At 30.3% G+C, this 17881-nt stretch overlaps 2 protein-coding genes across 7 annotated transcripts in view; one reads left to right on the plus strand and one right to left on the minus strand.

The window, feature by feature from the left end:
• Positions 1-17881, minus strand: part of LOC107163609 (C-Maf-inducing protein-like) — a 38423-nt gene continuing 20542 nt past the window's right edge. For 3 of the 5 annotated variants that reach the window (XM_015511084.2, XM_015511083.2, XM_015511085.2), the window contains 14 exons: positions 17065-17746; positions 8009-8137; positions 7816-7866; positions 7669-7740; positions 7488-7577; positions 7194-7385; positions 7013-7116; positions 5913-6089; positions 5573-5665; positions 2153-2309; positions 1339-1599; positions 525-719; positions 340-445; positions 1-265 (listed from right to left, as the gene is read on the minus strand). In XM_015511084.2, the coding sequence (XP_015366570.2) occupies positions 141-265; positions 340-445; positions 525-719; positions 1339-1599; positions 2153-2309; positions 5573-5665; positions 5913-6089; positions 7013-7116; positions 7194-7385; positions 7488-7577; positions 7669-7740; positions 7816-7866; positions 8009-8137; positions 17065-17673 (2361 nt within the window). In that variant the 5' untranslated portion in view covers positions 17674-17746 and the 3' untranslated portion in view covers positions 1-140. The remainder of the gene's footprint in view (positions 266-339; positions 446-524; positions 720-1338; positions 1600-2152; positions 2310-5572; positions 5666-5912; positions 6090-7012; positions 7117-7193; positions 7386-7487; positions 7578-7668; positions 7741-7815; positions 7867-8008; positions 8138-17064; positions 17747-17881) is intronic. The other 2 variants (XM_015511087.2, XM_015511086.2) reach the window with 1 other exon arrangement.
• The window catches only part of LOC107163610 (UDP-glucosyltransferase 2-like), a 35511-nt gene continuing 29505 nt past the window's right edge, over positions 11876-17881 (plus strand). Inside the window, exons 1-2 of one of the 2 annotated variants that reach the window (XM_015511089.2) lie at positions 11876-11995; positions 12086-12250. The gene's annotated coding sequence lies outside the window, so the exon portion shown is untranslated. Of the gene's footprint in view, positions 12251-17881 lie in introns of both variants that reach the window. The other variant, XM_015511088.2, reaches the window with a different exon arrangement.

The following is a 17881-nucleotide window of genomic DNA, read 5'->3' on the forward strand; positions in this document are numbered from 1 at the left end:
TATTAATATTATTTTTTTTATTATATTATTATAGTTGCATGTTTATCAGGCAGATTGTCAACAAAAATAAAAAAATTATAAAAATCATTTTATGTTGAACACATTATAATAATATATATCATAACAAAAAAAAATACATTTTACCAGGCAAATGAGTATCTGACGTCTACTTCGTGTAAGCCTGGTAGTTTTTTTTTCAATACGTCCACGGATCGAACCGTTGCTTTAGTACTATTTAAATTAAGTTTTTTCAAATTGATGAGACCTGCAAAAATCGGGTTTGTTTAGAAATTGCTCGTTAAAACAAAAAAATAAACAAATATTAGACACGTGTCTTACTTATGAGCGATACAATTCCCCTGTCGGTAACTTTGGTCTCACACAAATTCAAAACTTGCAAGTTGGTCAGATGATCCGATATGATTAATAGCCCGGAATCACCAAACTAAAATAATTTTATTTTTATTTATACTATTTATATTTTTACTTGTTTCAAAAAACATTTTTGAGAAGCATATACATACCTGAGTACCCCACAAATTAAGAACTTTTAAAGATGGTAATTTAATCAACGTATTGGCACAAGTATCTGTAACATTGGTAAAAGCCAAGTCGACCGACTCTAAATTACCAAAAGGGCCACAATCAAACATGGAATTCAGGTCCAAATCAGTGCCTCGGGCCGGCAATGATAAGTTTTGAGGGCCTCCTTTTCGTTGCTGTAAATGAAATTAATACTATATGGTTATTAGAACACCGCAGGTAAAAAAGTCAGATTTCTAAAATCTTGTTTTAAAAATATAAAGTATAAAATCACCCTGAATAAATCGAGTTAGATGTATTTAATTTTCAATATGATTAAATTCTTAGAACAATATAATTGTACACAAATTAGATGTATATTATTACATAATAATATAATGCCTAAATTTCAGATTAAAAAATTATCGTCATGAGGGAACAGGGACTCAGATTCTTATACTAAAGAGTTATGAGTTTATGACCTACTCGCGACTTTTGTTAGCACTGTCCACTTTCCCACCCAAATGATTATTTTAAAGTCTTAAATAATATTTTCATATATATATATATATACGAGTATCCATCATCTCGCGTCTTATAAGTTATAACTTATAAAACGTAGGTCGTATAATGCCATACGATTTGAAAATTAAACTTAAACCATAAATATTATTCGTCAATAGGATCGAATGCTTCTTAAAATTCGTGTACAACTTATTAGGGATCTTGACATAAGTCAAGGCATTCAAACAGTATAGTGTACACATTATAAAGATTCAATAATTGTACCTAATACCTATATTATATTTATCTTACCAATTCAAGTAGTTGATTCTGCCTTGACATAAACTCATCGTATACTTTTCTGCCAAATTCTGTAGACTTTAGTGTATCGACAATCTGATTTCTTTGATGCAAATCTTCCACGACCATCCACTCAAGCATTAAGCACAAGACATCCATCACGATTTTGTTGTTTTTTAACGCTTCCGAAACGCACGTTCCCAAATGCTTGGCTTTCAAATTTTTCAAGAGTTTCTTTTTTTTACAGCGCTCGCAAGCCATCAACGTTTTAAGCTAATTATAACATATATGATGTATATTATATGCTTAGATAAATAGTAGAATACGCAATATTTATTTACTAGATGCCTTAATCTAACAAAAAATTATTAACAAGATGTTAGATGATATTTATACATTTTTAAAATTTCCGAGTCAAAACAACGACTGTGGTGACAGATGCAAAAAGACCGGAAGATAGACAAAGGAAGAGATAATTTGACGGGATAAATCAGGATTTTAGGACAGAATTTTATTATTGGAGTGGAACTTTGCATGATAGGGAAGTATAGTAGTAGATGACGGTGAAAGCGAATACTCTTAGAGAGTTATGGAGCTAAAAAAGTGTTCCCTCTATATCGTACTCTATACTGTAAGTCAATCTGATGTCGACCATAATGTAATATTATACTTTTAAAAATCTTAAAACCACTTCAATGTATTCTTAATATACTGACTACGTCACTACAAAATTAGAGTTTTGTGAAATTTATAAATCGTGTGTTTTGTATGGTTTACACTTTGCGCTGTTATACAACGCAAATCAATACATAATTTTGAAACATACCAATTGAGTCCAAACAATTGAACTTCCACAGAACACAGCTTCAATTGGTGAACACAAATCGAACCAGCCGTCTTTTGTCTCACGGACAGCTAATACCTGCTTATGAATTTCACAATCTTCATGCAGTCCTATTTTTAATATCACAGAGGAAATGTCCCTAAAATGAACAAAAAAAAAAAAAAAAACAATGGTTAATTGGTCACAAAAGTGTCACAAATATATATTTTCATAAATCACGTCCCATAATAAGAAACAATAAATAGCATTAACAAACAATAGAAATCAAGAAGCGGTTCTCATGGGTCTTGGTATTTTGGATGAACGCATAATGGTGTCAGAATCAGAATGGTTGTCAAGCTCTTTAGAATATACAATATTTTATGTCATAAACATGTTTTGTTTAAAAACTATATTGTTTGCTACTTTAAAGATTCTAGGACATATTACATGCATATCATAGACAGATAAAATAAGTATATTTTACATATAATATGTATTTTTAATAATTTATACAAAAATTAAAGTATAATAAAATGTTAAAAATAACACGCATCACGCAGGTTATTTGAAGAAATCGTAATATTATAAAACACGTCAACAAAATAGATTCAGTAGATAGTTAATAATTAGTAAATAGGTAGTAATTACCTACTGAATTCAAAATAGAACATAATATTAGTTATTACTAAAATGGAAAATAACACTCACTTTTCATCAAGGCTAAGATAGAATAAACGTTCAAAGCACTACCTATCAAATTATCCGTTTCGTGAACGAATATTTAAAAATTAAAATTATCTATATAATATTTAATTGTTGGTTGTAGTTTTGAAATAATTGGCTCAATTGAAAAAAATTAACTACAAGCAGGTTGATTTATTTTTGTTTATGACTTAAAACTTATTTTGCTAAAATTGAAAACTATGAATTAAAAAATTAAATAATCTAACCATTCTTGTTATCAAAATCTATAGTATAAAATGGCACTTGAATATATCTTATACCAGTTGTATTTATATAAACATGATTATAACATACTAATCATGCTGTTAAAAAAAATACCATTAATGTAGTCGTCCAGTATACGAGTATACAACATACGATACCTAACTAATTTTATAGTGTTGAGTTTAAACAAAATGTATTTAAATTATTTATCTCAATTTTACTTCACAACTACATTATTTTTGAAAACTCGATAAATACTTGGAATCTCGTAAATTTGAAATAATAATAAAACACAATATGATGCAGATGTCGTAAATCCTATGCACAATGTGGTTACAACAGGGTTGAAATATGTACAAATATGTTCATAAAGAAAACTTTTCTCAAATGGAAATAATTAGCCGTTATCAATCCGTCATGAATACGTCAGTAGCAGTAGCACTTCACACAATATCACTAATAATAAATGCAAACAACAACATGAAAATTATGAAAACCTTATCTCATTACTCCTGGGGCTCTGAAAAAAATAGCCTCATTACTATATATAAAGCAATTATACTAGCAAAAATGGAATACGGTGCAGTCATTTATAATACGGCCAGAAGCAAAATTGTCAATACACTAAATCCTATACACAATCAAGGCATTAGACTAGCCACAGGTGCCTTCCGCACAAGCCCAACTGCAAGTATTATGTGCAACGCTGGAGAACTCCCACTTGAATTTAGAAGGATTAAAGAAACACTAAAATTTGTAACTAAATTCTCAAATAACAAAACTCAAGTTCCAACCAGAAGACCTCTGAATATACATAACAGTCCAAACATACCTCTCACTATCGATGACACGTATAAGAACATAGCAGATATAATGAAGTTCAAACCAATTATGTTTAACAGAATTATCTTCCCGTCTTCCCCTCCGTGGATGTGGAATATTAAGCCCAATACCCAACTACTCGAATTTGACAAAAAAATCTCCTCAAACTCAACTATAATAAATAACTTTTCAGAAATAATAGAAGGAAAATACCCTCACCACATAAAAATCTTTACGGACGCCTCAAAATCCCCAAATGGAACCGGTTTCGCATTCATAGAAAATAACAAAACTTCAATGTTCAAATCTCCTCACGAAACCAGCATTTTTTCCGCTGAAAGTCAAGCCATCCAAAATGCAATCTCACACGCGACGACCTTATCGTCTGAAGAAATACTTATAATTAGTGACTCTCTTAGTGCACTCCTAGCCCTCGAAAATCCTTACCCCAAAAACAAAATAATTCAATCCATCCAAGAAAAGTTATCAAACACAACAAAAAAAATCGAATTTCTATGGGTCCCCTCCCACACTGGCATAAGTGGCAACGAACTAGCTGATAAGGCAGCCAACGAAGCAATAACATCACCCAGCTCGGTACTAATAAATAAAATAACATTTCAAGACGCACTCTCAAACATAAATAATCTAACTAAAAGTCACTGGCAAGGCTCGTGGGAGAAGACTCCAAACACAAATAAATTAAAAGAAATTAAACCGTCAGTCGACCCATGGAAAACTCCCCCATCCTCATCCAGGCACGAAGAAGTAGTTACCACAAGAACCCGGATTGGACACTATCGCCTAACACACCTACACCTCATAAAAAAAGAAGACAGCCCGACATGCGAACTCTGTGACAAAGTTCTGACAATTAAACACATCACGCTAGAATGCCCAAAGTTCACCAACTCCAGACAAATCCTCGGGAACCCATTAACTATGCAACAAGCACTTGGCGAAGATAACTCCAAAAACATATACGTTTTTTTCAAAAACATAGGCTTAGAAAAATTAATTTAGAAAAATAATTGAATGTACATATACTCTACAAAATCCCTCTATTGTCAAACATAATGTGTCCCCATAGCTTTAAGATCAATACTCTATAATTACTATTTTGTATTTTGTATTTACTGCAGGCTAATAACCTCAGGAGTTGAAGCCTTATTTAAATAATAAAAAAAAAAATATCACTAATACCTTATTTATTATAATATTAAGTAAAAGTAATAATGTGTACATTATAACGATATTATTTTGATATACAAATTTATTATACTAGATTTTTTTTAAATATTTTGTTTAAATCCCAGGTTTTAATGTTTTGACTTTTAAACATTATTGTTTTAAGGCGTATATGATAACAATAGAATCTAGAAAAATTTAAATCATCGAAAAAATGGAGAACGGAAATCAACTAAAAAATAATGGACGGTCATACATTACATTGCTTTGGGGAAACTTCTGAAAGCTATGGAAAAAATGTTTATTCAAAGCGCAATCTAGATAGTAAAGAAAACATCTCGTACTTTAAAACTTGTAAATTATATTCCCGATGTATATGCTCAGAATCTAAAATATGTGGTTGAATGTGTACCGGTTTCGGAATCTAAAGTTTGAATGATATAACAACAAAATTATACTTACTCCATAAAAATTGAACGAATTAACAGCAATCCGGGAAACGGCAGCGGACGCAACAGTTGAGCAAGTCCGTACAGCCAATCGCTGTATTCTGATCTGTAAACAATAACAATGGGTTTAGAGTGTTTAGACGTATTAATTAATAGATAATAACAACTATACAGAAATAATATATTCTAAATAGGTACGGGCAGGTGACGGCGCGACAGTGCAGAGGCGTCGATATATAAGATACGTATGAGTTGTGATATACGATTACATAATATATACCTATACAGTAGACGCGTATTTAATGTATATAAAATACATCTATAATAATATATAGTATAGAGTATACCCTTACATGTTTTGAAGAACAACAATGTAGCATCTCAGGTGATTGGTGTAATAGCAATCGAATTCGGCTTCCGAACAGTTAACCGGCAACTCCTCTGATGCGGAGTATATGGCAGTAATACAGGTGGACACCATGTTCGGCAGTACCCTGTTGTGAGGGCACACAGCGCTGGCACTGTGGACTCTAAAAAGGAATGACAAAAATTATTATCAAAATATTAAATTTTATTTATACATCGCAAACAGTGTTCGGACTTATCTAGATAAATTTATCTAGATAGTTTTTTGTTCATCTTTTATCTTATCTAGATAAATAGTTATAAGGTATCTAAACGTTTATCTTAGATAAATAATTTACTAATCTAAATAAATTCATCTAGATACTTTTTTTATTGATGAAAATCGTAAGAATTGGCCAAACGATTTTTTTTAATTTTTATTAAATGTATTATTTATAAATAATACAATTTATAATAATATGTACAAATAACGTAAAATAACGACTGTGTTAAACTCATTTCCCATTGTCACATATCGTCATATCGATATCGTAGCCTGTAGAAATTAAAAATGTACAATTCGTCTATTTTAGGAATAGATGCTTGCCGTTGTCTGGTTATTATCGACGGTTGTTAAATGATAATTATTATTATTATAACAAAGCATAATTAATATTAACATTTAATTTAAAAATGTGATTTACTTGTTCTATATATGTTAATCCATTAACATATAATAATATTTTTTACACACTAAAAAAAATAAAATGAACAAAAAATAACTATATTGTTATTTCAGATTATGGTACACCTATTTTAAAATAATTTTTAAAAAAATGTATCTTTTTTTTATCTAGATAAAAAAATATCTATCTTTATCTTTATCTAGATGAATATGAGTTTAGTCATCTTTCATCTCTATTTAGATACTTTTCAGTTGCATCATCTTTATCTTTATCTAGATAGAAAAATACTTATCTAATCCGAACACTGTATATTTGTATTGTAATTTGTATTTTATAGGTATCGTAGCATTTTTAGGACGAACAATATTATATACCTATGTATAGATATAGGTATTATTTTATCGAACACTCGGCTTGCTTACCTCGATAGAAAATATCTAATTGACTCGCCGCTTTGGTCCTGGATGTAAAGAGCCTTGATATAATCTTGTACTAATGTGCGAGCCGTCAGTGTTCTCGCGAAGTCCTAGAAAGTCCGAAAAAACGATCATGAACATAATATAGAGTAGAAATTTGTAATAATTTTATTAACCGTATACTCACAAAATTATGTTTGAGTATTCTTGTTATGGTGTAAACTAAGGAATCTTTAATAATAGGTAGGCTACTTTGGTCTTTACAATGATGCGATAAAAACGAACACATTTCGGCGGACGGGGGACAGTCTTCAATCAACGGGCGCAACGTACCGATTAGAGCTTTTTCCCACGATTGCTTGCAATATTTTTCTTGGTCCTAGGAGTAAAAAAATAATATATTTAGATATTTAAATATTGGCAGTTCTAAAATCGTAATATTAATAATAAATTTAATTTTAACATTTAAATAGAAACATACTCTTGTCATTAGCGTACTCGCAATAAAAGTTGGCATATGAAATATTTCATCATCGACCAATGGAATGTTTTTGGCAAAATCCACTATATTCTGTTAAACACATAAAACGTTTAAACGTTTTGAAGGGACAACGCAATTAGGTATTAACAAGACGAATAATATCATTATTGTTACACATTACCTGCAATTCTTTTAACATATCGTCTGGATCGGATTGACTTTTCAAAAGTGTTTGGGTTTCTTGAACGTTTTTCTGTAAATGAATAATTTAAAAAATATATATATCATTGACAAATAGTGTCAACAAACTATCAAGTTTGAAACGAACCTTCCATAAGATTGAATAAAGAATTTGATCTCTCAAATATTGATTGGTAGTCTGTAAGCAAATATAATAATAGTTAATACGGCGTATTGGTTATGCAAATCAACGACACGCATGTGTTTAAAAAGAAGTAATTCAAAAAGTACGTGACAAACAATAATTATTTATATTTTTAAGAAGTTTAAAAATCAATCACCTGTAATAAATAAGAGCCATTAGTAACGACTACCCGAAGACAGTATTTGAAATTTGAATCCCATCTTTTAACTGGATATAAATCTTTTATAGCTTCGTACCCAATAGTCTTACTAAGAAATCCACTTGGCTAAAAAACAAATAACAGAATAAAAATAAATTCATTGAATTTTAATTTTAACTCAAAAAAGTAATTTATATTCATGAAAGATAAAATAATCAAATAAATTTTATGCTGCGCGAATAAAAGTACCTTTACTTTAATCACAATTTAATTTTTTTACTTATCAGTAAGAATTTCAACCAATTATATATAAACATATGTGTGTTTACAAATACATTGTACGTACTAAACAAAAAAAATTAGTATCTGAATTCAATATGAAATATTTTTCATTTATAACATTGTCTTCTTATTTTTTAGGATAAAACATACCTATTTTAAGTGTCACCAGTTTTTATCGTTCTTGGTTACAATTGACAAAGGTTGTAGCCTTGTAGGTATGTCTATATAACTGTAGTTACTTATCACCTTATACCCAAATATTAAACGTTATTTTTATATAAATATCCTGTATCAGCTATAAACACATGTACACATTTTGTGAACAGTTTTTTTTTTTAATTTGTCCTTCGCATAAATCAAACGCTGATTATAATATTATATATTTTATATATGTTATATTTTATGAAAATTTCGAAATCTTAGCACGCGTGTATTTCATTACAAATTTAAATCGATCGACAGAAGAAGAAATGACTAAATGGCGGCAAGTGACCGTAAAATTATAAATTGTACAATGTTTATGTATACATTGTATATTGGATTATTTATATGAACATTTTGATGTAACAAAAAGAAAAATTCAAACTATTGGTTTTTAAAATATTTAACTTCGTATACTAGGGATAATATAACCATTATAATGGATAATTATTTAAACAAAGATATTAAGTCACCACAACTACTTCAGTAACGAGTTACATTTTAAGCGTTCAACATTGATATAAATTATTTTAACCTTACGCGAAGAGGTCAAATACTTAAAAGTCCTTAATTATTTGCCCACACAAAGAAATATTAATTAGCATTGGTTCAATGATTTTATGGTAAATGGCAATATCTGAACATATAGTAGGTACCTACATCGAACTTCATCGTTCATATACCTATTTTTACTACTTTACAAACATTAGCATAATATATTGTTATCGGATATAAGTTTATTAAGGATTTATTTTTTAGAAACTTTTAGTAACAAAAACATTAATTATTTTATATTTTGAAATTTAAATGTGCATTAAAAAATATTCCGCTCTGAAAGAAGGGGAGCCGAACATAGTATTCCACCCTGTTCCACTTTCCACTATCATGATCCGTGGACTTTAACAGCGCAGACAAACGTTCCACGCGACTTAGACGACAAATTCTATCAAGGATTTTATCGAACATTTCCATCAAGACGACGACAAAGACGCTGATAGTTTCGAATTCGGTCATGATGAACCGTCTTTGGATCCGATAGTCAATAGGTTCTTTTTCAACTTCTTCGTCTACAGCGCGATCGATGTAGACGGTTATCAAGTCAGCATGCGATGGCTTCGAACAAGCGTAATCGCACTGTGGGACAGAAAGCAGAGCGTCGGACCTTCCACGCCAATGCAAATCATTAGCGAATCTGAAGATCATTTGAGGAGGGAGTGAATTGGTACATAGATTGATAGGCACTAATAAAGACGTAACTAAATACACATTTCCGATTTTCATATTAAAAAACAATACCATTTTTTGTATAATTAAATTTATTTATAAGCTTGAAGTTGTAGTTATGACTTATGACGTATGATATCTATGTATATATTAATGTTATTTTTTGTGTTAATATGTCATAATATGTATAATATTATATAAAAAAATAAAATAATAATTTACAAATGTGCCAATGATGTGTATAATTTTAATATAATATATAAAAAAAAATAAACTAATAGGTATATAATTATTGTAAAATAATGGCAAATATATTAGTAATAATAATTAATAATATATACTTTATATTATACTTATAGAAAATTATTTAATATGTAAAAATACCTATATGTTAACATTGTTTTTATATTAATATTTTACTATTGACAAAAATTGTATATCATAATTTTATTATTTTAAATTTATTATATAAACACATATACTTATTATGCTAACAGGTATAGATTGAATATTTTCAAATAAAGAAAAAAAAATGTATTATATATAAATTTTTATTTTGGTCGAAAACAGACTCATTCGTTACAATAATATGTCGGTTGCCGACTAATCGCGTATCGACCATCACGATTGATTGAGATTTGAGATTGGATTGTCACGAGTGGTTCGTCATTCTAATCAGAGTACTCAGGCGAGTTATATCGTATAATATAATTTTATAATAACATTGGGTCCCACACAACTATTAATATTCATAGTGTGTTTTAGCGTTTCAGATATTAAAATATTAGTATTTCGCGAGTGAAAAAGCATTATCGACAGAGAAAAATGTGGCATGTGCGCTGCGTCGGATGACGAAAATCGTGTAAGTACATAATACTAAGTAAAATGATAGATACACCATTTCGAACGTGACAATTTCTAGATATGAGTTATAGCTAACACTAACCAAATATTCAAACGAACGTAATAATTTTTTCCGAAACTATTAGCTACTTTATAACGGTCGCACCAGTCGACATAAATATGCAACAGTTTATTCTAACAAACCTTGTTATATGATTAATAAATGGATTTTTATTGAGCTGTGGTGTCAAAAAATAGGATGAATAGAAGAAATTTATTTTAAAAATTTCAGCAATACAAGTCTACAGTTATAATATGTATTTTTTCAGTATTATTATTCTAATTTTATATAAAATCAAATTTATTATTTTAAAGAAACTTTTAAGGACTATTAGGATTCTATAAATCAATTTTAAACAACCATCACTTTAAACTTTTAAATTTTAATCCCGTGCTGTAACTGTAAATATTTTTGTTAATATAATATTTTCATTTTTAAAAAATTATTCTATGAATTCATACATTAAGTTTATATAAATATTTTAACTAAATTAAAATCTGTGCTTATATTTTTCACCAAGATAAACTCAATATATTGCTGTGTGGTTCAATTTTAATAAACATGGTATGAATTATCATTTAATTCAAACATATAATATATTCCTTCATAAACACTTTTTTTTCAACATTTGATTAACTTAAAATAATGTCATAAAACCATACATTACGCTAAAAATCATATGATGCAGCCAAAATCCATTTGAGCTCTAATTGAAAAATACAATTTCCACAGAGAAAACAGAGTAACAATTGACTTGTTATAAGATTATAGTTTTAAATATCACTTGTAGAGGTTTTGAAATTCTAAATTACAATTTCGTATGAGTAGTGTCAGAAAAAAAGCAATGGTGCATAATAGGCAGTCAATGTTTTTATCGTTAAGGGAAAAGGTGTAAATTTGGTTTCATATCAATGATAACTGTATAGCCTTCTCTATTGTATCGCACGCGAAATTCGAATCTGTTTTCTCAACCAACAATGATATATACCGTGGAACCGCTCAAAGATATTTTTGCATATTATTCGTTATAAATTATTATGACTGCCGTCAAACTGCATCGGGCACAAGAAATTATGTTATTATATTTTGTCGTTACCACGTGCTGTGGCGCAGTGTGGGTATGGCAGTACGGGATACCATATTGTACATAATATATTATTAGCTCGTTCCAACGCTCACAATGCACACATGATAAATAAAAATAACCAGCTGTAACTGAGAGATAAAGTTCAATTACGTCCATGCGTCAGCCAACGTATATTCGAACTATATAGTTAGAGTGGCGCGATAAACATTACATAACGTCGTTCTTAAAAACGTACCTACTATATTGTCTGTGTCTCACTCTCAAGTTTAAAAAAAAAAAAAACATAGTAAGCAAATATCGTATATGACTTTAAAATATAAATATGTTGTGTTCGAAGTCATTATAATATTATTATTGTCTTTCTATTACTATTCAGCTGTATAACGTACGATATCCAGCGTATATGTTATGTAAATATATACGAGGCTATAGGAGTAAAGACTATAAAAAAGTACACGCGTTTGCAGACTGCAACTACTACTGCAGCTTGCGATGTGAGTTGTGACCATCGAAGCCGGCACATATCAGAAAATAACGAAAGGTACGTTGAATGTTTATCGTGGGTTTTACGCGTACATATAATATAAAAGTCGGCGGCTCTTATCGCGAAAACTTAGCGAATACAACGGCATAGCACTCATCCTGTTCCTGTAGCAAAATCGATATCCAACCAGAGAAAACATTAATTATATTATAGTCACGCCGAATCAGGGGCGGTTCCTGAGTTGCTGACGAGTCCCGCGGAAGGGAATGAAAATATTTTGCATATAACACGTATTATATTATAATATATAGGTACACTTATTTTTCAGTTGATGGGTATACGAGAAATAATTTTGTGAACTATATGCATATATTATATTACACATATGTAATATTATATGAAATAGTTTTTATTTATAATGAATGTTTTATGTTTTGATTAATACGATGAGTGATAACTATCAGTGTTACAACATATTTACATATTTACACAGGCTGAGGCAACCAACCTAACCTACCATTATACCGAATTAATATTTAAAAAAAAAAACTACTTAAAGCATTTCGAGCAATGGCATACTTCCCAATATTAATAATCCTACACTTTAATAGTTTAATGTAGTGTAAATAATAAATATGAATAATATGATATACAATAGTATTCAGCATAAAATATGGAACCAATGTTAGTTGTTTAATAACTACCTTGTGACAGCATAACTATAAATTAATCTAAAAGTGACTTCATAAATATAATATTTCATTAGTTATTGGAGAAACTAATAAGTAATTATATATATACTAAATAATACTTGATAGTAATAAATACCTTACATTTTAGTATCATTTAAAAATATTATTTTACCGATAAAGTACATACTGCACCTCCGTGTCTTACATTTATATAAAAAAAGAATATTTAATGATAAACCATAGGTAATTTGTATGTTAGAGTAAAACTTAATTTTAGTATAAAATTAGATCGGTAGAAAACGGAGTACCTAATAGTAAAATCAAACATTATTGATATGTGTTATTATTTTTGGATATAATCAAAATATAGAATAGAACAGCAATCTATAAGTAATATTTTAATATGGCACTATTACTTTCCTGGTTTTAAAAATAAATCATTTTTATTTGAAAAACGCTTTTTTCGTATTTTGTTTTTTTAAAACCTATAGGAAAATCCAAAAAATATAAGATTAATTTTATTTAAGTCTACTTTAGAATCTACGCATGTTATATTCTGAGCAGAGCAATGAATATATTAGTTTTACAATGATTTTCTACTTTTTTTTTTAAATATTAATTAGAACCGTTTATGACCACTAGGTTATCTTCTAACACCAAAACAACAATGCACGTAAAACATTTTGTTCTGTGTTGGGTATTATCTTAATCTTATCTAAACTCTTATTTAATTTAAAATATGTGTTAGTTTTAATCGCACGATGATAGTAATCTGTGTTCTCATAATCGCATTAGGTCTTAAATTTTTAGCATTAAGAGGACGCTACACCCGCAAGTGTTACACACGTCTTACACACGTACTACATAACAAATTTTCATTCGCTAAATTTAATATTGTGCTGTTAGTTTTGATATTAGAGTGAATTGACCCATTATCAAACTTTTTGGTAGGAACATTATCTGTGTTCTCGTGTTGGTTTTTTACGATATTTTAATTTTTAAATGAGTTATGTGAATTTTCAAATATTCACACTTAACATGCTCATAACTCATTTAAAAATTAAAATATCGTAAAAAACCAACATGAGAACACAGATAATGTTCCTACCTAAAAGTTTGATAATGAGTCAATTCACTCTAATATCAAAACTAACAGCACACTATTGAATCTAGCGAACGAAAATTTGCTATGTAGTACGCGTGTAAGACGGAGACAACACATGCAGGTTAAGAGAACGCTACACAACCCATTTGTTACCTCCGTCTTACACTCTTACAAGTGTATAACATAGCAAATTTACGCTCAGCATATCACGTTTAGCTCCGTTAGTTTAAAAATAAGAATCGACCTATTATGAAACTTGATGTTTAGAACATTATCTGTGTTTGTTTGTTGGTTTTTTATGATAACCAAGTTTTTAAGTGAGTAATGTTTTAATTTACGCTTTTTAATAGTTTTTATATACGCATAACTTGCTACAAAATTTAACTATACCACAAAAAACCCACTTACAAACACAGATAATGTTCTTAACATCAAGTTTCATAATAGGTAGATTCACTCTAATTTTTAAACTAACAGAGCTAAACGTTGAGCGTAAATTTGCTATGAACTTGTAAGACGGAGACAACAAAATGGTTGTGTAACGTCCTTTTAAACCAACCTATTCAAAATAGTACATTATGTGCATGTAGGAAACTGTCGTATTACATAACGTATTGTTAATATTATATACATATATAATACATAAATGTGTATTACGATTTCTGATTTAATTTTACCGATGAACATGCAATCCCCGTGTGCATTAATCGTTTCCTCGGATTTAAATTACCTTATATTATAGTAACTAATATGTCAAACGATTCTGTACGTATATTGCGGTAAAGGGCGTTGTGAAATATTTCGAAATGTACACAATATAATATTATCATCACAATAGATTAAATAACAATAATTAGAAATCGTACATATTATTATAGGTATTGACTATTAACGTTTAATGCCGAATACAGTTTGAGCGGGGGCAGCCATTACGTTAAATTTTCAAAAACATTTAGTGAATGCATAGTGTTGCACATAAGTACATAACAATGTAATACATAATGTAATTCTGAAAATGTAACAAAGAAACACTAAGCACAGTGTTAATTTGGTGGCATTTTACGGGTGAAACGATTTTGGTGAAACTAAAAATAACACGCCAAATAGAGATGTGCTAATTTTTCTTTCGATCAGTGCATTTATCTTTTAATATATACACGAGTAATTGCGCACGTAATAATGTTCACGCACGTATTGCAGTACTGGAGTACAAATAAATATATTATATTATGATACATGTAAGAATATACATATATATATATATATATATATATATATATATATATATATATATAATCCGTGATCTGTGCACATGTATATATAATATATATATATATATATATATATATATATGTGTGTGTGTGTGTGTGTGTGTGTTATATCATGTATTATATATCAGTAACTATTATGGGAGGCAGTGACGTACTAAGAGTAAAATTTGTATGACAAAATTCCAATTTATTGTAGCTCCCCGCCCACTCGAACCGTTGATAAACCACAGTGTTGAGTTTTTACACACAAGTTTGACACAGTAATGCTCTTTTATAACGGTTGGCAGATAAATGATTTTCCACTTTCGGACACGTTGCCCAAGTATTACTTAAACCTATATTCAGCACGCCAATGATGAAATTCATCATTATTATAATATTGAAAACAACGTAATATAATATACACGTAGAATGTTAGGTATGATATGATATTCGTGTGATATGAATAAATTATGCAATTAAAATTTGAAACTAAAGTGATAAATAGTAAATTTCGACGGGGAAAAAGTATGGGGATGCATTAATTATTGTAAGTACTGTAAAATTTCTTATTTTCTAAAACAAAAACTTAAGCAGTAGTCGTGGCCAATGGCGCAATCAAAAAGGTGTGCTCAGTGATCTAACTCCTACTTAAACCTTAAGGTATTAAATAAATACGATAAATGAGGTTAATTTGATCTTTTTTCTTGAATATTTTATTATTTATAAATTGTAATACGAAGTTACTGCAAGTCATACACGATGCAATCAATTAGAATAAATTATCAATTATATATTTTAATAAAAATTCCAAACATTTACATAGCTTAAGACATAAATCTAGAAGACTATATCACAGAAAAGTTTTTGTTTCATTTATTCATTGTATAATCACAAACACATAATAGTCGGTTATCAAGTATATTGATCAGTTCTTATGCTCAAATGTAGTAAAATTGTATCGATTATTATGAAAATCATGATGAATAAGTTTTGACAAGGTGGTAAAAAAATGGATTTGTATCATCGAAATGTAAATTAAAATAATATTTAGCCCTGAACGACGCACTGACATTATAACCCAATAAAATATAGGTTTAAGTTTCAATCAATTTCTGAGCAAGTTCGGGTGTACCTTTAGGAGACACCCTGTTGAAACTTTTATTCGCGAATAATATTATATCTGGTATAGCTCAGTAAACGTTATATTATTTTCTGATATAAAAAAAATTCCAATTAATGAATCCTCCGAGACTCATTTATATTGTGAAACACTTATACAGGGTGATTATTTGAATGCAAACACTTATCAACTATAAAATAATTTACAAGATTTATTTAATTAAATGTTGAACACATTTTTGAACTTGATTCGAAGTTATTACAAAATTACATTTTTGAATAAAAATTATATTTTTTACGGGACACGTTGAATATAATATATTATCATTTAACATATTTTTGGTTTCATGTTTCAAATAAAAATATTTTTCTGTATAATTGTCATCAAACATCGAACGAGTAATTTTAATAATAACTGATAACTTATAAATTATAATATAGTATTCAGAGATTATAGCTGACGATGAGTTGGGGTTTTGTGGTAGGCATCATGGAATCAAAAATGAACTCTATTGTCGTGTTTTAAAAAATGACAATGATACAAAATAGGTTTTTGTCGTAAAATAATGACGCCTAGATAAGTCGTGCATATATTCGTGTATTCTTCAAAATGGCGAGTGTTAGCCAATAAACAATTCAGCCAGTATAATATTATTGCAGGCATAATAACACAATATAAGTTCTATTATTACTGTCACTCACCGTGCTAGAAGTTATGCAATCGTCCTGTAAACGGATCTGATGATTCTCCCACCGTCTCAGATACTTGGAGCTGAGTATCTTGCTGATGATCGTGTTGGTGTGATTTAGATGGCACACGGCCACGTCCACCTCGCGGATCATGCGCAACTGCTTGCGCGCCACCTTAGTCAGGTCGGCGTCGGGCCCGGTGGCGAACGGGTAGTTGGCGCACGGCGGCGGGCTGTCGGCACCGTCAAGCCCGAAGTCGTACACGGAACCGACCCGCTTCAGCCCCGTGGGCGAGTCCGGCCCGTTGCAGCTGTCGTCTGAGGAACATTCGTCCCGGTCCGTGTGGATATCTGAACTCGACGCATCATTCGTCCTGCGAGTACGGTCTCCGCGACAGCCGACCACGCTCATGGTCGCGACGGCGTCGTCGGTGACGTAGACCACGACGGCCGACGACGGGATGGCCACAGCGGCCGCATCCACGTCCCCGTCCGACGTGGCCATGCTCCCGGCGCTGGTCATGCTGTTCGTACTGCTCGTGCTGTTCGTGCTGCTCGTGCTACACTTTCGCGTCGGAGGATCGGTCCGGAGATCGTCCACGGCCGTGATCTCGCAACTCATGCCGCTGCAGTGACGTTCACCGTGCAACACAAACGACCGTCACTGGCTAAAAAAGCATTTTCTCAATTAATCCCTGAAAATATTACGAAATAATAGTAATTATTAAATATAATATCGAGTTTTATAATACATGTACAATATTTGGACAAAGTTTCAAAGTATAATCATATGATCACTGCTTTGGTGTATCACGCATCAAATGACAAAA

Source organism: Diuraphis noxia, unplaced genomic scaffold (assembly GCF_037042655.1).
Source record: "Diuraphis noxia isolate RWA-SAM2 unplaced genomic scaffold, SU_Dnox_SAM2 contig0003, whole genome shotgun sequence".
In the NCBI taxonomy this organism is placed as follows: domain Eukaryota; kingdom Metazoa; phylum Arthropoda; class Insecta; order Hemiptera; family Aphididae; genus Diuraphis; species Diuraphis noxia.